Genomic DNA, 25,896 nt, shown 5'->3' on the forward strand with positions numbered 1-25,896 from the left:
TGGGCAGATGCCACCTTGATCAAGTGATCAAACTTCCCCTCATCAGTAATAAGACAAATCAATATCATGTGCCTTCTGATATGCTTCTCCGAAAAGAACAAGAAATCCTTCCTCTGATATTCCTGCCAAATGCATACTCTGTATCTAATCATGAGAAAACATCAGAGATGCCCAACTCAAGTAACATTCTCCAAATAACTGTCTTGTATTCTTAAAATGCCAAGGGCATGAATGACAAAGAAAGATAGAAGGACTGTTCCAGATTGAAGAAACTTAAAGTGACATGAAAATTAAATGTAACATGTTCCTGGACTGGATACTGGACTAGAAGAAAAGGTATTCTTGGTTTGTTTTGATTTGTTTTTTGCTATAAATGACATTATTGGGATATTTAGATAGGATATTTAGATAGGATGGTAGTGTTATATCACTGATCATATCTTGATTTTGACGTTTGTGCTCTATCTTTTAGGAAATACAATACTGAAGTATTTAGGAATAATAAAGCATCATATATTTAACTTAACTCTCAGTTGGTTCAGGAAAAATATGTATGTATATAGGTATTTATGTGTATTTATGTATTTGTACATGTAATCTATATATCTACATATAAATATATATGTGTGTATAACTCTCCATACATCTGTGTCTAAAAATAGGTGGGAGAGACAGAGAGACAGAGTCATAAACCACATGGCAAAATGTTAACAATCTGGGAAGCTGAGTGAAGGGTATATAGAAGCTCTTTGTACTATTCTTGCACCTTTTCTGTAAATTTAAAATTACTTCAAAAAATTTAAAAAGTAAACAAATATTCAAAATCAGAAAATACAAAAAATAAAATACTGAGAATTTTACCATAAAGGATGAAAGCTGATCCCATGGGAGTAAAGGAGATTCTTGGGAAGAGAATGTGAAAGGAGAGAGGCCTTTGGAAATATTCACAGTACCCTACACCAGGTATTCAATAGATATTAAACAATTTAAGAATAAATATCAATAACTTAGACCAACCGGGGCATTATGTTGTTTTTTAAAATGATTTTACTAAGATACTTGTATTTTTTTCTAGACATATTTACACATTTTAACAACCATGCTACATTAAACATTTTAACAGTCGAAACCTGCCTATGACTTTTTTTCAATTACCCTTGGATCCATTGTGTTAAGGCAAAATTGCAAACGTTTCAACAATTCTTTCAAATACGTGATGTTACAGTGATATTTCTTAGAGTGAAAGGTAGTCCAAAAACTTTTAAGTTGTCTAGATTACTATTACATAGAGCAGTTTCAACATACGTTAGCAAATGGACTAGAAGGGAGGATGCGTAAATGTTTTTGGAAAGATCGGACCTAACTGGGAGATTGTGTTAACAGAAAAACAATGACTGTAAGTAGCCAGGAGGATGAGGGCATGGCAAAGTAAGGTATAAGAAGTTCTTAATGTTTAGGACTGAAGCTTGTCCACATAACTCAGGAGATTCAAGCACAGAGTCCTAACCACTGGACCTCTAGGGAATTCCCGATCATATATTTAAAAAAATTAAAAACAGGCTCCTCAGCTTCAGCCATACCACTTAAATAATAATAATAATAATGTTCGTTTAATTCAGACATCTAATTTGATCATTCAAACACCCAGGAACAAGTTATTCTGACCCATAAACTGCCGTGGGTGAGTAGATTAGCTGACAAAACTCTACGTTGATTTTTATTTTCTCCTATTTTGTCATTTAAATGATGGATGATTTAAATATTTTTCAAAGTTGAAATTCTTGAAGTCAAAAGAGGGAAAAAATAGTGTCTTTTCCACAAAATTTCAAAGCAGCACAAATTATAGAAAATTTAAGTAACTGCTAGTGTTATGTACATTAACTGTAATTGTGTAATAGTCAGCAATATTCAGTTTCTCTCAGAAGAATAAAATCAGTCAGTTAAATTCCACTAACATTTGAGGCTACTGCTGTCTAAAAATATGTTTGGTTCCCTAAAGTTATTCCTTCCCAATTGACTATCTTCCAGGTTTAGAGATATAATAGCAGAATTTGAGAATTTTTCCTGAAGTTTCATTATGTTTGCAAATTTTAACTTCATTTAGAGCTGACTGCAGTTACATTGGACTCATTTGTGAGAAGGCCTCTGAGTAGCTACAGCAAAAAGATCATAAGTGGCATGAGGTTTGAATTGTGATAAAATTACTATACATTTCAGTTCATAATAACCCAGCGTATAAACAGAAATTTAGGTGTTAGGTATATTCTGTCCCATCTAAGGATGAACGAAACTATTTCTCCTCCTTTTACTAAGGCTTAGTCCATTTTATATTCATTATTTTTCATATTTGCTATTCTTCAGGTATATACATTTCTCCCTCAAATTTCCTGTATGTTACCAAGTCTGTGGCTGTGACCATCTTTAAGCAGCTGATATTCTCCTGTCCCCTTTCATACTTCTGTTAAGAATTTGCCCCAGTTTGTATGGGGTGCTGATGGTGTGCACCGCAGCCTTGCACCTTGTTCTTGAATGTGGAAGAACAAGATGAACAGTCAGTTTGAAGCAAACCAGATCAGCAGGGATTCCTTTCTAGTAAGTGAGCACTTTATATCCATGGCAAACCAGGCAACTCAGGATGTTGTCAGTGTTGGGTCGGGCCCGTTCCACAGGCTCACGCCTATCTTTGAATTCCTTAGATCATCAGTCCCTAAAACTGGCTATTTTAAGAATCACCTGGGGATCTTTAAAAAAAAATGGCAGCTTCTAGAACTCCTCATCAGACTTAGTAGAATCTTTTGAGGTCTGACAACATCTGTGCTTAAAAAGCTCCCCAGGTGCTTCGATGAGAAACCAGGTTTGGGAACCTCTAACTTATGATGACAGGGCCTCACTTAAAATCTGTCCAGGTGATGAATTGTAGCCATCGAGTGACTGAAGTGCCACATAGATGTGCTCCTTCCACGTGGACTCTTTTAGGTTCTGCCATATCAAGGTATGGCTCTCCTCTCTGGGCCAAAGCATATTTTATGATTTTAATTGCAGAAAGAAAGAAATTTCAAGATATCAAGAGATAAAGACTGGGTAAAAGGATTCACCTGCCTTTTATTTCCTATAAAATACAATGTCTCTGGATATACAGATATAACTTTCACTGTTTTCAGCTCCATGCACAAACATGGGTAAATTTAAGAGTCTGAGACCGGGCCTCAGAGCTAGCTCTGCTATCTCGGGGTGCGCTATGGTAAAGAGACCACCAGTCTTACAGACAAGGTACTCTAGGCTCAACCTAGCATACCTTTCCAAAGAATGGGGATTTTAAAACTTTCCAGAATGGAAACTAAAGCCCCAACTGTGAAGTCCATTTTATTTTACTTCAGATACAAAGAGACAAATTTCTCCCTACTCTATTTATGAAGTCATACAAAAACAAAACAACAAACCACCCCAAAAATAAAAAACAAGATTTCTAATCAAAAAAGACAATAAATAAGTGGATGTTACTCTTTTTTCCTCAGGGCAGATATGAAAATGGACTTCAGTCTCCCTCACATAATTTTTTATATCCTTTTATTACATGACTGTGCTAGGAATTATTTAAGGATTTTCTTGTGATTCTCCATGACAGAGATATTTGTCAAATCTACAAGGGCAAACTCGACTTCTAGCTCTGCGTTTTTCAATTTTTAGTATATGTGCTGCCGAAGCGAGCACAAGCTCTGCGTTTTTCAAATGCCCATGGCAAAGGCCCCCTTGAATGTTCTCTCTCTCTAGCGCCTCAAAGTTTAACTGTTTATCTCCTAAATATGGGTCTGGGTTAGGATTGGTCACCAAGGAAATTTGTGCAAAGGCAGAAGTGAAGCAGCAGTCATTATACTCTGAAGGTCGGTGTAGGACATGAGGTGCTGTGGCCGCTCACGCTCATTTTGCTGATTTGCTGGCTCACCTTAAATTGGGGCAGAGGCCAGGCGTGAAGCTTTTTCAGAACTGGATCTTCTTCGGTTTCTCTGAGTCCTGGGCCAGATGCATAGTGGCACTGTGGCTCTCATAAGCACCTGCACCATGGCTCCTGCAGGGACCGGCATTGTAGGTGATGAGACAGACTCACAGTCTAGTTTGACTTTGTGGGTTCCAATTTGTCCCTGCTCACCCCCACTTCATGTTCAGCTTTCCTGCCTGACTGTAAGTCCTATTGATTTACAGTAATTTCAGGTCCAGCCCCGGACACAGAGGCAAATTCTTCTCCAGCTCCCACAGTCTCATAAGGTCTAATCCCTACAATAAATCTTTTATTCCATATGACTCACTGTAGCTGTGCTTCTCTGATCAAACTCTGATACAGACAGTGGTATTGGAAGTAATTCCAGGAGAACAAAACCTTAACAATGGGTTTCTCTGAATTTGTTCTGGGTTACCTGGTCTGATTGGATTTAAAGGCCATTGGTGACCAGCTGTCAATGATAATGGTGACACTGGTTGTCCATGGCGTGCATTAGCAAAAAAAAATTTCTTAAATTATGACCTCTGGATACCAGTAATCAAATGGCTGAAGAAGGCAAGGCTTTGGGTGACCAAGTAGATGCTTCCACAAAATATTTAAGTGAAAATAAGGACTACAGTGGGGTTGGCTGGTTTTTTTCCTAATTATGTTAGATAAGTAGGGGAAAGGAAAGGATGAGCTTAGGGTTTTAAACTCTCAGTTCAAGATGAGATAAGGGACCAGAAGACCTAAATGATTGCCTTCCTATATGTACAAGGCTGTAATTTCTAAAAACTAAACCCAAAATCTAATCCTGAATTACAATGCAGTTGAATTCCCAATCTTGCAGGCCTTGTGTTAACATAAGGGCTTTTTTTTGGAGCAGTGTGGATGGGAACACATGGGAAGATTCAGATGACACTGGGATCATGAACCCCTAAGTTCTGCTGAGCCTCTATTGCTAGTAGAAATAGCTCTTCCTCCCCCGAGGTAGTTGCCTTGTAGGGTGTGCTGATCCTTCTCAGAACCAGTTGTCAATACCTCCCATTGCTTCTAGGCCCCATTGCAGGAAACCCTAGAAGGTAAGATAAAAAGCGTGCAAGATTTATATTAAGAGAAACCTGGGCAACACACATGGGGATGGAGGCTGAGAATGTTTGGTTGGATGTGTAGTAGTCAGCCTCCAGGATGGCCCCAATGATCTCTACCTCCCTTCCTACATCGTATCAGGATTCGTCTGCATGACCAGTAAAATACAGAAGTGATGGTGTGTCACTTCTGAGATTAGGTTATAAAGGACACTGCAACTTCTGTCCTGGTTGCTCTTTCTTTCTTGAATTACTCTGGGGAAGCCACGTCATGAGGAGCCCTATGGAGAGGGCCACACGACAAGGAATTGAAGCATCCTGCCAGTTGCCAAGTTTGCGACCCTGAAAGCAGATACTCTGGCCCCAGTCAAGTCTTTAGAGACCACAGTCCCAGCCAACAGCTTGCCTACAACCCTATGACAGTCCCTGAGTCAGGCCATGTAGTTCAGCCACATCCAGATTCCTGACCCTCAGAAAATATGAAATAATAGTATTTGTTGTTTTATGTCCCTAAATTTTGGAGTAATTTGATAAGTAGCAATAACTAAAAGAGAAGGAATATAATGGTAGATCAAGGCAAACTTACTGATATGAGTACAGTAAAGAAAGTGGCCCAGTCCATTGTTTTAGCTCAGATTGCTGAGGGTGTCTCTAACAGTTTGGCTGAAATTTAAACTCAGTGGTAGCCCATATTAAATGAAATTAAAAGGCTAGACTGCCTTGGTGTACTGAATAGGAAGGCATTGACAAAGACTCTCTCCTTGACCAAACTTTAGTTAGGCTACTCTGAGACCTTTTTCCACTAAGCCCATCCTTGGGCATGATCATAAGGAACCCAAGTGTAGCAAGAATTCTAAGTCGGTTTAGCCAGAATCTCCCAAACTTGGTATCTGATCACGCTCGATACCTGATTAAATTCCTCATCTCCCAAGTGATGTCTGATAACCTTGGCCTGCCTTCTGCAAGAATCCTGTGAGGTCAATTTAGCAAGAATTACCTTAATCTCTCAGTAACTTACCATCCACTGACGTCCCCCTCCACAACCTCGGACCCCAGCTCTGCTCCTTGGCTAAAAATCCTCAGTTTTAGAAATTATTTCACTGAGAACTAACAGAACACAAATTTCTTTTGCTTAAGCCACTCAGTCTGAGGTACTTTGTTATGACAGCCTCTAGCAAACTAATACAGCAGATTTTGACTTAGTGATGAGTGATTAGAAAACCAAACAAATGCCAAAAGTGACAATTATTACCTCTAGAGGAAAACAGATCATTCAAGATTAGAAATATAATTACAGCATTCACCATGGCTTACTATAAATAGTAGTCATCATAATGTGAACACTAAATATTGATCTCACCAAAATTATTATTGAGCTCTATTCAAAGGATGGGGAATTGAAAAGATTGAAGCCCATGATATCTGCTTTTTAAAGAAAATGTCCAGTTTCTTTCTTAAGAGGATAACATTTTAACTTTTTCTAATATTGTAATGCTAATTTTCTACAAAAATCTTGCACGTTTATATAGGAACGGAGTTTTAGGCACTATTGCTACCATTGGCATACATGACAGCTCAATTTTTCAAGTCCATTTAATAAAACAAACAAACAAAAAAGGAAGAAAAAAGAAGAAGAAGAAATTATCTCACTGAGTTTTCACAAACTCTTCAAGATATGTATTACTCCCATCCAAGACCAGCTGCAAAATCTGCAGGGCCCAGTGCAAAATGAAAAACACAGGGTCTCTTGTTCATTAAGAATTTCAAAACGGTGACAGCAGAACATTAAACTAAGCATAGGCCCTGCATAACTGTATAGGTAGCAAGCCCATGAGGCCAGCCCTGCTTCCACCATTTAAGAAACAAGTGCACAGAGATCAACTAAATTCCCAAGGTTACTTTAACAATAGCTGGGAAAATGTCAGAGCCAGAATTCTAACAGAGGTTTGATCCCTACTAAACTCTTTCCAATTAAACTAGGCCTTTCTTTGTTTAACTTAATCTAATGAAGATTTTCTAAATTTATTGAAAACAAAATCTGCTGCCAGTCACTTTCACTCTAGTTCACCCCTGTACTCCCAGGTGTTAAAAATAATTTATTGAATGCTTTAATGTGTTATATAAACTATTGTGATGAAGCAGCAAGCTGTCTTAAGAGTTCTTGCTACACATTTCCTTTTAAAATACTCTCCTAAATGCTGATGGAAAATTCAGACATGTCTATGTGTAATGTCAATGGATGGAACTTAAAAAAAAAAGTACCATAATAGCAGAAGTTGTGACACAAAAACTGTACTGCAGTGACATTCTAACCGCAAACCGAAGTAATATATCATCGCGTATTCAGAATTTTTTTTTTTTTTTTTTTTTTTTTGCGGTATGCGGGCTTCTCACTGCTGTGGCCTCTCCTGTTGCGGAGCACAGGCTCCGGACACGCAGGCTCAGCAGCCATGGCTCAAGGGCCCAGCCGCTCCACGGCATGTGGGATCCTCCCGGACTGGCGCATGAACCCGTGTCCCCTGCATCGTCAGGCGGACTCTCAACCACTGCGCCACCAGGGAAGCCCGGATTTTTTTTTTTTAGGTGACTAGTATATTGGGGCTCATTTAAATGAAAAGAAAGTAAGCCCCAGATTCCAGGAGAGACGTTTGAAGGTGAAGGGACAAAAAGAGAAGGTCACGAGCACAAACCCACACAACTCACAACACCGGCCTGGAATGCGCGCCTGCGCAAAAGGAACCCTCCTGCGCAGAAGCCGGGCCGGAAGGGCTAGGGCGAGTGGGGCGGGGATACGGCTGCTAGGAGAACGCGATGACGTTAGGGCCTCGGCGCTCTTCTTCGCCAATGGGTGCCGCCAGTCTGTAGTGACGCACTATGTGCGTCGCGCTGACGACTCGCGAAAGGCACAGATCTAGAGACCCGGAGGACGTTCGGCCTCTGTGAGCCCCAGCCTTTCCGAGGGAGCGGTGGTGTGTTCGCCATCTTAGGGAGTGAGTGTGGCTCGGCCTTCCCTGCAGTGCGTGCGGGGAGCGGAGCGCGGAGACCCGGTGGGGCGCTTCTTTGGCTGTAGGCCCCGTTGGCCTCCTCCTTTGGGGAGGCCGCGGTGACCTCCTCAAGGGCGCGGAGGCGGGAAGAGGCAAGGCCTGGTTGCGGGGGTGGTCCCAGGGTGCCGGTGACTTTAGCCGGCCTAACGGACCCCTTTGCCTTTCCTCTGACCGCCGCTTCCTCTCCCCCTAGAAAGATGTTCTCGTCCGTGGCGCACTTGGCGCGGGCGAACCCCTTCAACGCACCCCACCTGCAGTTGGTGCAAGATGGTCTCGCGGGCCCCCGCAGCAACCCCGCCGGGACCCCGGGCCCACCCCGTCGCTCCCGCAAGCTGGCAGCCGCCTCTGTGGAAGGTGAGGTCAGACCCTGTCCCGATACGGTTGTGAGGTCCCCTCGGCCTTCGTGGCGTGCTCGGCCCGGAGGACAGGGAAGGACGCGCGCCCTGCCCGCGGCAGCGCAGGAGGGCGCCCAGTTGTTTGTCCGAGGATGTCAGCTCGTTCCGCCCGAAGCCGGGTGTCGGATCCTTGGCTCTCCCTCAAGGGCGTGGAAGGGTCTAGGCCCTGCTCCCTCCGTGACCTCCGCGTCCTCGAGTGAGTGGAGGCATAGAGGCCGTGACTAGCTCCTTATCTTCACCGTGAGCCCGCTTGGTCAGCCGACTAGGCATTGGGTAAAGTCTATATCCTAACCACTGGCCACCGCAGTTCTAACTGTATTATCAGTTATTTGATTTTGCTTTCACTTTCTTTTTAAAAATATTGTTTCCTCCCTTTTAGTATTCCCGGAGTCTAATATTAGTTGACACAAGGTGTGTGTGATAACTGGGTAACTCTTGTTTTAATGCGCCTGATTGACTTGTAGACCCGGAGAGACCATAGAAAGGATATAATAGATAGGAATCCCTTTGATCTTATCTCTCGGGTTTCTTGATGATTAGACCCAACTTTATTTTAACTGTGTGTATTTTAAATCCCAGTGGAGTGTATTTATAGAGAAACCTGAAAACCGAATTGCAGGAGTACAGAATATGTTATCTACCTTGTACCTGTAAAATGTAAAGATTTAAAAAAAAAATTATTACGTGTTTCTGTTCTGTCTTTAGTGTGAGGAAAAAACCCTTACATCATCATTCGGTCCTTCAATTTAGACAGTTAAATCTATGGTCATTTGTGTAGTAAATGTATTTGACTGCAGGAATTTATGTTTATCTATTTTTACACTATAGGGATCCATAAGTGGGGATAGCATTGGTTAGTGGCTGGGGTAGCCTTAGAGGTTTGCAAGCTTTTACATGATTTAAGTTGGATTGGTACTCAGAAGTGTGTTCTTATCAGCCGTTAGTAATTTGGAAGAGCTATTAATGATATAGAAAACTTTTTTTAAAATTTATATGGCAAAACGAGAGAGAGGTAGTATCTCACAGATAAGAACCTTCAGAATCTTTAAATGATTGTTTTGATTTTGGCAGTGAATTTCTTGCTCACACTAGGTGGAAAATTATCTTTCAGTTTACTTGTAAATGGTGGGCAGAGCTGTTCAGTTGTGATAGTACTTTTTCACAGGGAAACGTAGTTCTCTTGCATTCCCATGGCCTTAGTCACCTCTGAAGAAATACTTACTTGATTTTTTTTTTTTTCAATCAAACAGAGCAGTATAGCTGTGACTATGGATCTGGCAGATTCTTTCTCCTCTGTGGACTTGGAGGAATTATTAGTTGTGGCACAACACATACAGCATTGGTTCCTCTAGATCTGGTTAAATGCAGAATGCAGGTTTGTTTTTGCATGTTGGACTAAATAAAACATTGTTGTAACATGGCTGTTACCTACTAACAAGCTGTGTGGAAACCTAACTGTCCAGGAGGTAAGTTGATAACCAGTAACATGAGTATTATATTAAAACGCATGGTGTGTCTTGTTTTATTACAGAGTACAGTTGTGAATATGGCTCTGCGAAGTTTTACGCACTGTGTGGCTTTGGTGGGGTCTTAAGTTGTGGTCTGACACACACTGCTGTTGTTCCTCTGGATTTAGTGAAATGCCGTATGCAGGTTTGTATTGAGATGACAACATTGAACATCTCTTCTGTGTGTGACTTAATTCCAAGTAATATTAAAGGACTTCACAATTGAGAAGAATGAAGACGTTATGACTGCCGGAAATTTTAGGAGAACACCAAACTCAGATTTCTTTAACGCATGATTTTTACTTTAATTAGTGCTTTAAATCCAAGAAATACCTCTTTTAAAATAAGAGTGAAGGTAGATTGTTGATCTCAGACTCTGGTTGTAAGTGGTTCTTGCTGCTGGGCTGAATTCTGCCTAGAGTTCTTCAAGGCCTACCGATTCTTTTTTGCTCCAAATAGTCATTTTACAAGCACTTACACGTCAGAGTAGGCAATCATTCTTTGTGTATTATATGATGTAACTTCATGTCTCTTATTTATTGATAAGATCAAGGCAGAGAACACTATAGATTAAAAAACTCTCACTGTATAGTGTTTAAAATTTGTGGGCATAGCTTCTTGCATATTTATTTACATAAAAGGTTTTCTTTTACAATTAAAATGTCTTAATTAGGATTATTGAAACACAAATAATCAAACATCAAAAATTTATTTGTCCCAAACAGGATTAGCGGTCTACTTACCTAAAAGAGAAAGGAAGGTGAAATGTTAGCAGGGAGAGGAAGGTGATGTATACCAGCCCTTCTAGTACTGGCAGAAATAGATTAAGATTTTTACCCCCATTAGTTAATAGAATGAATATTAAATACACCTTTGCTAAAACGTCTTATGCATGTCTCTTAAAGGGAATTTAATTCTTAACTCAAAAGAGGGTTTTCATGTTGATGTACCTTTTTAACTTGTATTTAATTTGATTGTCTTAAGTTCACAAAACTTTACAATCACTTAATGGGTTAGCATATCTCAAGGATATAGACTTAATTATTGTTTATGAAGTAGCTTTAAGACTAATTTTTAAGTGGTAAAGAGAGTTGGGTGGTGGGAAAATCTCATGTCAGTTTTTCATGTATTTTTGTAGGAATTTTATCCTCTTAACTAACTCTCCAAGACTTAAGTCTGACTGAAAGAAAGCTAGACCTTACTGTACAAAAAGTTACATTTACAAAGATAATAGTAGACATTAAGCTGATATCATGCAGTGAACTTGTATTTACCCATCTTTTGTGTAGTTACTAAAGTTTATATTAGAACCAAAAGGAAAAACTAATAATAACAGAATTAAATGTTTGTGAGAAGTGTTATTATCTCTGTCGTACATTTAATTTTTTTTCTTCTTCTTGTTTTAAATAAAGGTGGACCCACAAAAGTACAAGGGCATATTTAATGGATTCTCAGTTACACTCAAAGAAGATGGTGTTCGTGGTTTGGCCAAAGGATGGGCTCCGACTTTCATTGGCTACTCTATGCAAGGGCTCTGCAAATTTGGCTTTTATGAAGTCTTCAAAGTTTTGTATAGCAACATGCTTGGAGAGGTATGTAATTTACCTTTGAAATTGAAAGTTCTCAGCTTTTAGGGACTTCCCTGGTGGTCCAGTGGTTAAGGCTCCACGCTCCCAACGCAAGGGGCCCAGGTTCGATCCCTGGTCAGGGAACTAGATCCCACATGCCGAAACTAAGACCTGGCGCAGCCAAACAAATAAATAAATATTTAAAAAAGAAGAAAAAGGAAAAAAAAAGTCCTCAGTTTTTAATGTAAGACCAAAAAGGATCTTAGATTTTTGTTTGACTCAGCCTGTTTTTAGAACTGAGGAAATAGTCTCAGAAAGGGTGAACAGTATGTTTCAAATCATAAGGCTGTTTTTTTTTTTATCAACATCTTTATAGGAGTATAATTGCTTTACAGTGTTGTGTCATAAGGCTGTTTTAACATAAACAGGATAAGAAAAAGAAACTATTTCATTGGATTTCAGTGCTCTTTTTATTGTGCTGTGCTGCTTTCCAAATAAGTTGGATTTGAGTTTTTTAAAGAGAAGGATTGTAGTATCCTGTGTGAGTTCAAGGGTCAACTATCCTTGGCACCTAGACATTCAAAAAATATTCACAGTGTACTGTGATTGATGAGGTTATGAGAGTTACTCAGTCTCATGTGTGTTATCTGTGGACTGTGATAAAGAAACACTTAAAATGTCTGAAATTTAACTGTTGCCTAGAACTGTCTCTTAAATTGAGAACAGCCAGTGCAGCAGCAATTCATGTTTCTCCTTATGTTTTTCATTTAGGAGAATGCCTATCTCTGGCGCACATCACTATATTTGGCTGCCTCTGCCAGTGCTGAATTCTTTGCTGACATTGCTCTGGCTCCTATGGAAGCTGCTAAGGTTCGAATTCAAACCCAACCAGGATATGCTAACACTTTGAGGGATGCAGCTCCCAAAATGTATAAGGAAGAAGGCATAAAGGCGTAAGTAAACGTTTGCCTAAATGTATAGTATAAAAATACTCATTTGAGAAAACCGCATTTGTTAGCGTTAAACCTGCCAGACTTTCTCTTTTTTCATATCTCTTTCCGCCTCACACAGAACGTAAACTTTAGGGGCAAGGATAAGTTGATACATGGCTTGAACCCTGAATTAAGGGGTTTTTTTTTCCCCTAAAGTTAGAATCATTTGTCAGTCTACAAATGACTTGATATTTGACCTAAATATTAACTCTTAACTTGGGGGTTGGGGAGTGTCCTTGTTAGAATTCTTGTCATCTATGTTCACAGTTAAGAATTTGCATATAGTCGGGCCACACATGCTTCCTTAGATCCACCTTTGTGGATGCCAATCTTGAGCTGAGTTCTACTTGTAAACTTACTGTTTCTTGTAGTCCCAGTGAAAGAAACATCCAGCAACTTTTTTGGTTGTATAGTCAAAGGTGCTTGAGTCATTGGCATGTGAGATAAATATACCTGCATGTTAGTCTTAGGTTCTGATAGAAATGACATGCAGTAGTGCTGCCATTTTGTTACTATCAGGACTTGACTGGTGTGCGGACACGTCTGTTAATAATGAAAAAGTCTGCTAGATGAATATATGCAACTGAGTAAAATAAGTCTTCTGATTTCCTAGATTCTACAAGGGGGTTGCTCCTCTCTGGATGAGACAGATACCATACACCATGATGAAGTTCGCCTGCTTTGAACGTACTGTTGAAGCATTGTACAAGTTTGTGGTTCCCAAGCCCCGAAGTGAATGTTCAAAGCCAGAGCAGCTGGTTGTCACATTTGTGGCAGGTTACATAGGTATGAATTATTTTGAACATGCTTGTCTGTGAAATTAAGAATAATCATTTCCAGTATTGGCCTCTTTTGTGAGGGAAAAATATTCCAAAGAAGTTTTATCTTTCCATTGCGTTTTATACACTCTTCAGGATTCATAAATACTTGCTAATTCGTTCCTAAAATAATTGTTTTGTGGTTTGCATGTCATAATTAAGCTTGGGAATGTATTGACTTCACTGCTGTGCCTTTTTTTGTTGTTTAGTTTTTCCAATAACAAATTTTTAATACAAGAGAAAGTGTTAAAATCTGAATATAACTTGAGGGATTGTTCTGTTTTACAGAGGGTAGACTGCTTTATAACTTTTCTTGTCAGTCTCACTCTAAAATATGATTTATTTAAACACAAGAAAATTTTATTACTCATGAAAATGTTGTTGGCTGTGATGTGAAAATTTTTTTTAACTGACCCCATATTGGATCATTTATCTTGACTTTTTTTCAGCTGGAGTCTTCTGTGCCATTGTTTCTCACCCTGCTGATTCTGTGGTGTCTGTGTTGAATAAAGAGAAGGGTAGCAGTGCGTCTCTGGTCCTCCAGAGACTTGGATTTAGAGGTAAGATTTTTTTTCCTCCCCTCTAAAGAAAGAATAACACTTTGGAGTATATTTTTCACTCACATTTCATATTTTATCCAGGTGTATGGAAGGGACTCTTTGCCCGTATCATCATGATTGGCACTCTGACTGCACTGCAGTGGTTCATCTATGACTCCGTGAAGGTCTACTTCAGGCTCCCTCGCCCTCCTCCCCCTGAGATGCCAGAATCTCTGAAGAAGAAGCTTGGGTACACTGAGTAGATGAAAGCAGATGTGGACTGAATCTGCTTGTTGATCAGTGTTGAGGAAAATGCAGAAGGAACTTTTATATATCTGACAGTGTAGGAAATTACCTATTCCTAATATAATTACTGTAGTACTCTTGCCAGAAGCAAGAGTTTCAAACTTACTGTTGAAATAAACCCAACTGTTCATGGTTTGTCTGTGACTTGATAATTATTTTTAAAACTAGTTTTTAAAGAATTAACCCTAAAATGGAAAGAATTATGCATACATTAGAACCTCAAGGAAAAAAAAATCACTGTTGGTTGAATACTATGATCCCTACTCATAAATTGTCATATGTTTCAGGATTTGTCACTCAAGAGAGTTCTTACATTTTTAGGAACCATGCCCTAAATTTTTAAAAACAATTTAATTGTTCAGTTTGAATATGGATAAATATTCATTTGTGGTTTATTTTGACAAGTACATTTCCGTATATAATCAGATTTTTGCAACACTTAATATACTTTTAAAAATCCTAATCAGTGTGTTAATCCTTATTTGTAAAAGAAGGTAATCTAAATTAGGCTGTTTCTTAGAATGATAGCTTTTTAGAAGGACCAAAACATTTGATAGCTAAAAACTATTTCAGGTAACTTAATTCTCACACAGATCTGACTTTCTAAATTACAAAAAAAAACTATTTCTGGTTTTGTTTTTAAAAAAGGTACCTGCTTGACACCTGGAGTAGGTGAATGCCCCTGGGACGGTGGCACTTCGGCACATTGAAGCATCTGGAATTTGGTTTAAGCCCAAACTGATTTTTTAAAAGCTAGAACGTAAGCCACTGTTTAGTTTTCCCTTGTATTTTGGTTAGGAAGTATAAAAGCCCAATCTGTAATATAGTTTATTTTTTCAAGTCTGATTACATTTTACCTTCAGGCCTTTGGATATAATATCTGGATTGAGTTGACAGACCCTGTGTAAAGTATGCAGATGGGACCTCAGGAAAAAAACTTCAAAGGAGTCTAAACAGGAAGATAAATGTTTTCATTACAAACCCATGTTATAAGGTCAGTGAACTAAATTTAGAAACCAGGTATATCTCATTACATGTTAACTTCTGTCTGTCATCATCACCTGGTCTTGTTTAAGGTTCCAGTCTTATTTTACCTGTGTTGCAGAGAAAAAGGAGGGGTTATGGGTGTAAATTTGGACCAAACTGACAAAAGGTAGAGCTGCGGTCTGACCCCAAGCAAATGATGGCTGTGACAGTTGGTGTCATCAGTGTGCATTAGTTACTGCTGTGTAACGAATCATCTGAAATGTAATGGCAAGAGACGATACGATCTCAAGCTTTCTGTGGGTCAGAAATTAAGGAGCATTTGTTGGGTTCTTCTGCTTCTGTGTCTCATGAAGTTACAATCAGATGGTAGCTCTTGGGTCATCTCCAAAGGCTTTTTCACATCCGGTTAGAGGGAGATTGTTTGAGCATCTCCCTGTTAGTGGCTCAGGCTTTCCTCAAAATCCACAGCATGGTGGCTTTAGGGCAACTGGACTTATTTCAGGGCTCTGAAGTGGAGCCAGGCAGAAGCTGGATCTTTTATAGGAATTAGCCTTGGAAGTCCTAGCATCACTTCCACTATACTCTTGGTCACCAGAAGTCCCAGAAGATCAAATCCCAGCTTCATGGAAAAGGAGCATAGACTCCACCTCCTACTGGGAGGAGGGTCAGTCACATTGTAAGAGCCTGTGGGATTGGATATATATGTATATTGGGCCAATGGAGAGGTGGGACTGTGGATTTAAAAACTTCAGGGTATGCAGTTCAGTCAGCTTCACCATGAGAGGTTTCCACTGCCAGCCAGGATTCAAGTCTTATTTTCAAGAGAAGCAATTGGTTTCATTCGTGGGGATTGACATAAAGTATGCTGTTCAAGCTGTCAAGAATTGCTTGCTATTTGTAGTTAGAGAACTTTCAAAGCTATTTCTGAGGTAAAACCATTTCATCCTCAAAATTCAATTAAAATGCCCACTTAAAATGTGAATTCCCATTTTGTATTTTAAAATTTATTCATGCTGAAAATAAAAATTCTAATAAGGATATTTTAACATTGTTTTTTTCACATTTGGCTTTAAGAAAATGTTAATTCCACAAAACAGAACCCAGTGGGATGAGTATATGTGATTAGTTGTTTAATTGAATTACGTCTTAACACTAGGACATAATTAGTTTCCAGAGAGATCAAATAAAATTCAACTTGTCTCTAAGAAGCTCTAAGAAAGCCAGATTTTTGCTAAATTATCTGGTGACATATACAACAAAATTGAAAAACTTAACAGCTTAACCAAATCTCCATTGTGTGAAAGCTTCATGAAATGTTTTGATACCATTTTGGGGAAAGTGTCCACAATATTCGTCAAGTTTGGTGCATGGCAGTCAGTCTTGCTGCTAAATTAGGAGTTATATACTGTTTCTTCAACATAAATTATATAAACATATTGTTTATACAATTTTTATCATTTACATGATAAATCAATAATTGTTAAAAATCCTAGATACCATGTGGATAAGAAACTGATTGCAAACTTTGAGGAATCCGGAGTTCACAACGGAATGCTGTGCCTCTTGATATATCAAACAATGATGTACCTTAGTAAGCTACTTAGTAAGCTACTCTTAACAGCTCTTAACTCAGATATTATCTACTGAATCATTTTCTCTTTTGCAAGGCAGCCCTGACTTCACATCCTCCAAAGTGGTCATAGGAGGTGTATGAGATGTTCACCTCACATTGATAAACGGTTTATGAATCTTTGGTGACTTGAATTTCCTAGAAAGCAACTATTCCAAGGTTTTCATTTGTGGTTTTATAGACTCTATAAAGTACCATGCATGCAACAGTCACTTAAAGGTTGGCTATACTGCATGAAAGCCTAGAGAATGTGTCTCCTACATAAGATACAATTCGTACCCAATATACTGTGATTTGATGTGCAAGTCAGCTAGGTTTCTTTGTGGAACGCAGCATATGCAAGATTTGAAGATGGAGGATAATTCATGTTAGGGGCAATATCTATTATTTCAAGACCCATGATCTCAACACCAGGAGGCTGTATCAACCAAGGTTAAAACTGCTTTTTCAGACATCGTTAATATTCTGAAAATAATAATGTAATCAACTTTTAATCATGGATAAACAATTCTTCACTGATTTTATTGACTGCACAACTGGTTAGACTTTAAATAGTATTAAAGCAGGGAAATTCCACAGAAAGCTGAAGATGACTCACCCGTAAGAGACCATATCTATTGAAGTGATTAATTTTACATTTTCTACTGTTGGGAAACAGATCCAAAGTTTTCCATTCTATATTTGCCTCCACATCTATCTGTCTTGAAAACAAAATCATGACAATGAACCTAGTGACATTCCAGATTTGAGGGTTCCTTCAAGAAAGTCCCACTCAGGATGGCTACCAAATTACTGATAGATTTGTGAATCATTAAAATAATGAGTAGAATAGCACCAAACAAGATGAGTACCTCATTTATTTGGCACTGATAGAAATTAAAAATTTTTTTTTTGGCCGTGCTGTGTGGCTTGTGGAGTCTTAGTTCTTTGACCAGGGATTGAACCTGGGCCCCGGCAGTGAAAGCGCCGAATCCTAAGCACTGGACCACCATGGAATTCCCCAGAAACTAATATTTTTCATTAATGAATTTTCAGATAGTTGAATTTATATTTTTAAGTGCTGACGTTTTTTTTGAACTTTTGAATTTTACTTATTTATACAGCAGGTTCTTATTAATTATCCATTTTATACACATTAATGTATACATGTCAATCCCAATCTTCCAATTCATCACACCACCACCACCACCCCCGCCGCTTCCCCCCTTGGTGTCCATACGTTTGTTCTCTACATCTGTGTCTCAATTTCTGCCCTGCAAACCGATTTAGCTGGACCATTTTTCTAGGTTCCACACATATGTGTTAATATACGATATGTGTTTTTCTCCTTCTGACTTACTTCACTCTGTATGACAGTCTCTAGATTCATCCACGTCTCTACAAATAACCCAATTTCATTCCTTTTTATGGCTGAATAATATTCCATTGCAAATATGTACCACATCTTTATCCATTCATCTGTTGATGGGCATTTAGTTTGCTTCCATGACCTGGCTATTGTAAATAGTGCTGCAGTGAACATTGGGGTGCATGTGCCTTTTTTTTTTTTTTTTTTTTTTTGCGGTACGCGGGCCTCTCACTGCTGTGGCCTCTCCCGTTGCGGAGCACAGGCGCACAGGCTCAGCGGCCATGGCTCACAAGCCCAGCCGCTCCGCGGCATGTGGGATCTTTCCAGACCGGGGCATGAACCCGTGTCCCCTGCATCGGCAGGCAGACTCAACCACTGCGCCACCAGGGAAGCCCTGCATGTGCCTTTTTGAGTTATGGTTTTCTCTGGGTATATGTCCAGTAGTGGGATTGCAGGGTCATATGGTAATTCTATTTTTAGTTCTTCTAAGGAACCTCCATACTGTTCTCCATAGTGGCTGTATCAATTTACATTCCCACCAACAGTGCAAGAGGGTTTCCTTTTCTCCACACCCTCTCCAGCATTTATTGTTTGTAGATTTTCTGATGATGCCCATTCTAACTGGTGTGAGGTGATACCTCATTTTAGTTTTGATTTGCATTTCTCTAATAATTAGTGATGTTGAGCAGCTTTTCATGTGCTTCTTGGCCATCTGTATGTCTTCTTTGGAGAAATGTCTATTTAGGTCTGCCCATTTTTTGATTGGGTCGTTTATTTGTTTTTGTTTTATAAATTTATTTATTTTTGGTTGTGTTGGGTCTTTGTTGCTGCACACAGGCTTTCTCTAGTTGTAGCGGATGCAGGCTACTCTTCCTTGCGGTGCGCAGGCTTCTCATTGCAGTGACTTCTCGTTGTGGAACAGAGCTCTAGGCACGCGGGCTTCAGTAGATGTGGTGTGCGGGCTCAGTAGTTGTGGCTCACAGGCTCTAGAGCACAGGCTCAGTAGTTGTGGCATATGGGCTTAGTTGCTCTGTGGCATGTGGGATCTTCCTGGACCAGGGCTGGAACTCATGTCCCCTGCATTGACAGGCGGACTCCTAACCACTGTGCCACCAGGGAAGTCCGGGTTGTTTGTTTTTTTAATACTGAGCTGCATGAGCTGTTTATATATTTTGGAGATTAATCCTTTGTCCATTGATTCATTTGCAAATATTTTCTCCCATTCTGAGGGTTGTCTTTTCATCTTGTTTGTAGTTTCCTTTGCTTTGCAAAAGCTTTTAAGTTTCATTAGGTCCCATTTGTTTATTTTTCTTTTTCTTTCCATTACTCTAGGAGGTGGATCAAAAAAGATCTTGCTGTGATTTATGTCAAAGAGTGTTCTTCCTATGTTTTCCTCTAAGAGTTTTATAATGTCCAGTCTTACAGTTTACTTTTGTGTATGGTGTTAGGGAGTGTTCTAATTTCATTCTTTTACAATGTAGCTGTCCAGTTTTCCCAGCACCACTTATTGAAGAGACTGTCTTTTCTCCGTTGTATATCCTTGCCTCCTTTGTCATAGATTAGTTGACCATAGGTGCATGGGTTTATCTCTGGGCTTTCTATCTTGTTCCATTGATCTATGTTTCTGTTTTTGTGCCACTACCATATTGTCTTGATTACTGTAGCTTTGTAGTATAGTCTGAAGTCAGGGAGTCTGATTCCTCCAGCTCCTTTTTTTTCCCTCAAGACTGCTTTGGCTATTTGGGGTCTTTTGTGTCTCCATACAAATTTAAAAATTTTTTGTTCTAGTTCTGTAAAAAATGCCGTTGGTGTTTGAGAGGGATTGCTTTGAATCTGTACATTGCTTTGGGTAGTACAGTCATTTTCCCAATACTTATTTTTCCAGTCCAAGAATATGGTATATCTCTCCATCTGTTTGTATCACCTTTAATTTCTTTCATCAGTGTCTTACAGTTTTCTGTATACAGGTCTTTTTTCTCCCTAGGTAGGTTTATTCCTAGGTATTTTATTCTTTTTGTTGCAGTGGTAAATGAGAGTGTTTTCTTAATTTCTCTTTCAGATTTTTCATCGTTAGTGTATAGGAATGCAAGAGATTTCTGTGCATTAATTTTGTATTCTGCAACTTTACCAAATTGATTGATTAGGTCTAGTAGTTCTCTGGTGGCATCTTTAGGATTCTCTATGTATAGTATCATGTCATCTGCAAACAGTGACAGTTTTACTTCTTCTTTTCCAATTTGTATTCCTTTATTTTTTTTTCTTCTCTGATTGCCATGGCTAGGACTTCCAAAACTATGTTGAATAATAGTGGTGAGAGTGGACATCCTTGTCTTGTTCCTGATCTTAGAGGAAATGCTTTCAGTTTTTCACCTTTGAGAATGGTGTTTGCTGTGGGTTTGTCATATATGGCCTTTTTAATGTTGAGGTAGGTTCCCTCTGTGCCCACTTTCTGGAGAGTTTTTATCATAAATGGGTGTTGAATTTTGTCAAAAACTTTTTCTGCATCTATTGAGATGATCATATGGTTTTTATTCTTCAATTTGTTAATATGGTGTATCACATTGATTTGCATATAGTGAAGAATCCTTGCATCGTTGGGATAAATCCCACTTGATTATGGTGTATGATCCTTTCAATGTGTTGTTGGATTCTGTTTGCTAGTATTTGTTGAGTTTTGCATCTATATTCATCAGTGATATTGGTCTGTAATTTTCTTTTTTTGTAGTATCTTTGTCTGGTTTTGGTATCAGGGTGATGGTGGCCTCATAGAATGAGTTTGGGAGTGTTCCTTCCTCTGCAATTGTTTGGAAGAGTTTGAGAAGGATGGGTTTTAGCTCTTCTCTAAATGTTTGATAGAATTCAGCTGTGAAGCCATCTGGTCCTGGACTTTGGTTTGTTGGAAGATTTTTAATCACAGTTTCAATTTCATTACTTGTGATTGGTCTGTTCATATTTTCTATTTCTTCCTGGTTCAGTCTTGGAAGGTTTTACCTTTCTAAGAATTTGTCCATTTCTTCCAGATTGTCCATTTTATTGGCATAGAGTTGCTTGTAGTAGTCTCTTAGGATGCTTTGTATTTCTGCGGTGTCTGTTGTAACTTCTCCTTTTTCATTTCTAATTTTATTGATTTGAGTCCTCTCCTTCTTTTTCTTGATGAGTCTGGCTAATGGTTTATCAATTTTGTTTACCTTCTCAAAGAACCAGATTTTAGTTTTATTGATCTTTGCTATTTTTTTTTTAAAGGTGTTCAGGTTAGGAGTTTATTAATTAATTAATTTATTTTTGCTGTGTTGGGTCTTCGTTTCTGTGCGAGGGCTCTCTCTAGTTGTGGCAAGCGGGGGCCACTCTTCATCGCGGTGCACGGGCCTCTCACTATTGCAGCCTCTCTTGTTGCGGAGCACAGGCTCCAGACACGCAGGCTCAGTAGTTGTGGCTCATGGGCCTAGTTGCTCTGTGGCATGTGGGATCCTGCCAGACCAGGGCTTGAACCCATTTCCCCTGCATTAGCAGGCAGATTCTCAACCACTGTGCTACCAGGGAAGTCCTGCTATTGTTTTCTTCATTTCTATTTCATTTATTTCTGCTCTGATTTTTATGATTTCTTTCCTTCTACTAACTTTGGGTTTTGTTTGTTTTTCTTTCTCTAGTTCCTTTAGGTGTAAGGTTAGATAGTTTATTTGAAGTTTTTCTTGTTTCTTGAGGTAGGCTTGTATTGCTTTAAACTTCCCATTAGAACTGCTTTTGCTGCATCCCATAGGTTTTGGATCATTGTGTTTTCATTGTCATTTGTCTCTAGGTATTTTCTGGTTTCCTCTTTGATTTCTTCAGTGATGTCTTGGTTATTTAATAACGTAGTGTTTAGCCTCCATGTGTTTGTGTTTTTTACGTTTTTTCCCCTGTAATTGATTTCTAATCTCATAGTGTTGTGGTCAGAAAAGATGCTTGATATGATTTCAATTTTCTTAAATTTACTGAGGCTTGATTTGTGACCCAAGGTGTGATCTATCCTGGAGAATGTTTCATGCACACTTGAGAAGGAAGTGTAATCTGCTGTTTTTGGATGGAATGTCCTATAAATATCAGTTAAATCTATCTGGTCTATTATGTCATTTAAAGCTTGTGTTTCCTTATTAATTATCAGTTTGGATGATCTGTCCATTGGTGTAAGTGAGGTGTTAAAGTCCCCCACTATTACTGTGTTACTGTCGATTTCCTCTTTTTTTTTTTTTTTTTTTTGTGGTATGTGGGCCTCTCACTGTTGTGGCCTCTCCTGTTGCGGAGCGCAGGCTCCGGACGCGCAGGCTCAGCGGCCATGGCTCACGGACCCAGCTGCTCTGTGGCATGTGGGATCTTCCCGGACCGGGACACGAACCCGTGTCCCCTGCATCAGCAGGCGGACTCTCAACCTGCGCCACCAGGGAAGCCCAATTTCCTCTTTTATAGCTGTTACCAGTTGACTTATGTATTGAGGTGGTCCTTTGTTGGGTGCATATATATTTATAATTGTTATATCTTCTTCTTGGATTGATCCTTGATCATTAGGTAGTGTCCTTCCTTGTCTCTTGTAACATTCTTTATTTTAAAGTCTATTTTATCTGATAGAGTATTGCGACTCCAGCTTTCTTTTAATTTCCATTTGCACTGAATATCTTTTTGCACCCCCTCACTTTTAGTCTGTATGTGTCCCTAGGTCTGAAGTGGGTCTCTTGTAGACAGCTTATATATAGGTCTTGTTTTTGTATCCATTCAGTGAACCTGTGTCTTTTGGTTGGAACATATAATCCATTCACGTTTAAGGTAATTATCAATATGTATGTTCCTATTACCATTTTCTTAATTGTTTTGGGTTTGTTTTTGTAGGTCCTTTTCTTCTTTGTGTTTCCCACTTAGAGAAGTTCCTTTAGCCTTTGTTGTAGAGCTGCATTGGTGGTGCTGAATTCTCTTAGCTTTTGCTTGTCTGTAAAGCTTTTGATTTCTCCATCGAATCTGAATGAGATCCTTGCTGAGTAGAGTAATCTTGGTTGTACGTTCTTCCCTTTCATCACTTTAAATATGTCATGCCACTCCCTTCTGGCTTGTAGAGTTTCTGCTGAGAATTCAGCTGTTAACCTTATGGGAGTTCCCTCGTATGTTATTTGTCATTTTTCCCTTGCTGCTTTCAGTAATTTTTCTTTGTCTTTAATTTTTGCCAATTTGATTACTATGTGTCTTGGCATGTTTCTCCTTGGGTTTATCCTGCTTGGGACTCTCTGCGCTTCCTGGACTTGGGTGGCTATTTCCTTTCCTATGTTATGGAAGTTTTTGCCTGTCATCTCTTCAAGTATTTTCTCTGGTCCTTTCTCTCTCTCTTCTCCTTCTGGGACCCCTATAATGCGAATGTTGTTGCATTTAATGTTGTCCCAGAGGTCTCTTAGGCTGTCTTCATTTCTTTTCATTCTTTTTTCTTTATTCTGTTCTTCAGCAGTGAATTCCACCATTCTGTCTTCCAGGTCACTTATCTGTTCTTCTGCCTCAGTTATTCTGCTATTGATTCCTTCTAGTGTATTTTTCATTTCAGTTATTGTATTGTTCATCTCTGTTTGTTTGTTCTTTAATTCTTCTAGGTCTTTGTTAAACATTTCTTGCATCTTCTCGATCTTTGCCTCTATTCCTTTTCCGAGGTCCTGGATCATCTTCACTATCATTATTCTGAATTCTTTTTCTGGAAGGGTGCTTATCTCCACTTCATTTAGTTGTTTTTCTGGGGTTTTATCTTGTTCCTTCATCTGGTACATAGCCCTCTGCCTTTTCATCTTGTCTATCTGTCTGTGAATGTGGTTTTTGTTCCACAGGCTGCAGGATTGTAGTTCTTCTTGCTTCTGCTGTCTGCCCTCTGGTGGATGAGGCTATCTAAGAGTCTTGTGTAAATTTCCTGATGGGAGGAACCTGTGGTGGGTAGAGCTGGCTGTTGCTCTGGTGGGCAGAGCTCAGTAAAACTTTAATCTGCTTGTCTGCTGATGGGTGGGGCTGGGTTCCCTCCCTGTTGGTTGTTTGGCCTGAGTCAACCCAACACTGGAGCCTACCGGGGGCTCTTTGGTGGGGCTAATGGCGGACTCTGGGAGGTCTCAAGCCAAGGAGTACTTCACAGAACTTCTGCTACCAGTGTCCTTGTCCTCATGGTGAGACACAGCCAGCCCCCACCTCTGCGGGAGACTCTCCAACACTAGCAGGTAGGTCTGGTTCAGTCTCCCCTGGGGTCACTGCTCCTTCCCCTGGGTCCTGATGCACACACTACTTTTGTGTGTGCCCTCCAAGAGTGGAGTCTCTGTTTCCACCAGTCCTGTCGATGTCCTGCAATCAAATCCCACTAGCCTTCAAAGTCTGATTCTCTGGGGATTCCTTCTCCCATTGCCGGACCCCCAGGTTGGGAAGCCTGATGTGGGGCTCAGAACCTTCACTGCAGTGGGTGGACTTCTGTGGTATAAGTGTTTTCCAGTTTGTGAGTCACCCACCCAGCACTTATGGGATTTGATTTTATTGTGATTGCACCCCTCCTACTATCTCATTGTGGCTTCTCCTTTGTCTTTGGATGTGGGGTATCTTTTTTGGTGAGTTCCAGTGTCTTCCTGTCGATGATTATTCAGCAGTTAGTTGTGATTCTGGTGTTCTCAAAAGAGGGAGTGAGAGCATGTCCTACTCTGCCATCTTGAACCAATGCAGCCTGAAATTTTTCTTTTTAAATATGTTTCACGTCTAAAATGCATTATTGTGTCTGATTAAGTTGATTACATGGAACATAACTTACATTTCATTTGGTATCATCGTTATGAACATCAAATACTGCATTAGGATGTACTACAGTGATACTCTCCCTGTGGGCTATAGAGCTGTTTTCCAAAAAGCAGTTCCATAGTATGTAACTTTTTGTTATATTAATTAATGGCTTTGTCCTTTTTCAGATGTGTCAGGCACTTTAGATATATTAATGCTAATATTCACAGCAGTGCTATAAGGTAGATATTATTATTTATTATTTACAGATGAAGAAATTAAGGGTCACAGATACTAAATTTGTCCGAGGCCACAGAACTAGGCAGAGCTAGGATTGCAACCTAGTGTCTCTGATTTCAAACTCTTATGTTTCTACGTATTAAAACAGAGATGAATCAAATATTGTTCCAAAAAATATGTCTTTTGCCACTGTAATTATGGGGCAGTCCATCACAAAAAATCATTATGGTTTGGAATAAGAACTCAAATACCCATAACACAAATAATTGCTGTATCTAGTAACACAGTCACCATATATAATGGATTCTATTCCTAGTATTTAAGGCAGATGCATACAAGCACTTACTCTGTGCAGCTGTGTACTAGGTGCAAAGGGATATTACTTTTTAATTTTTAAAAAATTTTTGGCCGTGTTGGGTCTTTGTTGCTGTGCGTGGGCTTTCTCTAGTTGTGGCGAACAGGGGCTACTCTTTGTTCCGGTGCATGGGCTTCTCATTGTGGTGGCTTCTCTTGTTGCAGAGCACAGACTCTAGGTGCGCGGGCTTCAGTAGTTGCAGCCCGCAGGCTCAGTAGTTGCAGCACGAGGGCCCTAGAGCGCAGGTTCAGTAGTTGTGGCGCACAGGCTTAGTTGCTCTGCGGCATGTGGAATCTTCCTGAACCAGGGATCAAACCTGTGTCCCCTGCATTGGCAGGTGGATTGTTAACTA

The 25,896-nt window shown here is 39.6% G+C and overlaps 1 protein-coding gene and 1 non-coding gene across 3 annotated transcripts; both read left to right on the plus strand.

Annotated features, from left to right (window-relative positions):
- Positions 1-7,912: 7,912 nt before the first annotated feature.
- Positions 7,913-14,370, plus strand: SLC25A3 (solute carrier family 25 member 3). 2 transcript variants are annotated; one of them, XM_027107267.1, is made up of 8 exons: positions 7,913-8,054; positions 8,302-8,462; positions 10,035-10,156; positions 11,424-11,603; positions 12,351-12,532; positions 13,185-13,357; positions 13,839-13,949; positions 14,031-14,370. In XM_027107267.1, the coding sequence occupies exons 2-8, from the start codon at positions 8,306-8,308 to the stop codon at positions 14,189-14,191; spliced, it is 1,086 nt and encodes a 361-aa protein (XP_026963068.1). In that variant the 5' UTR covers positions 7,913-8,054; positions 8,302-8,305; the 3' UTR covers positions 14,192-14,370. The 2 variants fall into 2 exon arrangements, with proteins under 2 accessions (XP_026963068.1, XP_026963069.1); XM_027107268.1 differs by lacking the exon at positions 7,913-8,054 and adding an exon at positions 8,102-8,200.
- On the plus strand, positions 12,865-13,113 carry LOC113621350 (small nucleolar RNA SNORA53). Its single transcript, XR_003433139.1, has one exon. It is a non-coding gene; the product is annotated as a small nucleolar RNA SNORA53 (small nucleolar RNA).
- Positions 14,371-25,896: the final 11,526 nt, after the last annotated feature.

Source organism: Aethalodelphis obliquidens, unplaced genomic scaffold (genome assembly GCF_003676395.1).
Source record: "Aethalodelphis obliquidens isolate GAN/ISIS:26980383/991018 unplaced genomic scaffold, ASM367639v1 scaffold8, whole genome shotgun sequence".
In the NCBI taxonomy this organism is placed as follows: domain Eukaryota; kingdom Metazoa; phylum Chordata; class Mammalia; order Artiodactyla; family Delphinidae; genus Aethalodelphis; species Aethalodelphis obliquidens.

Bases quoted from the DNA above. Each gene is read 5' to 3' on its own strand.
- SLC25A3 (XM_027107267.1), top strand. From the start codon at position 8,306: ATGTTCTCGTCCGTGGCGCACTTGGCGCGGGCGAACCCCTTCAACGCA. The intron at 10,157-11,423 runs GTTTGTATTGAG...TTTTAAATAAAG, and splicing joins TAGTGAAATGCCGTATGCAG to GTGGACCCACAAAAGTACAA. The intron at 13,950-14,030 runs GTAAGATTTTTT...TATTTTATCCAG, and splicing joins CCAGAGACTTGGATTTAGAG to GTGTATGGAAGGGACTCTTT.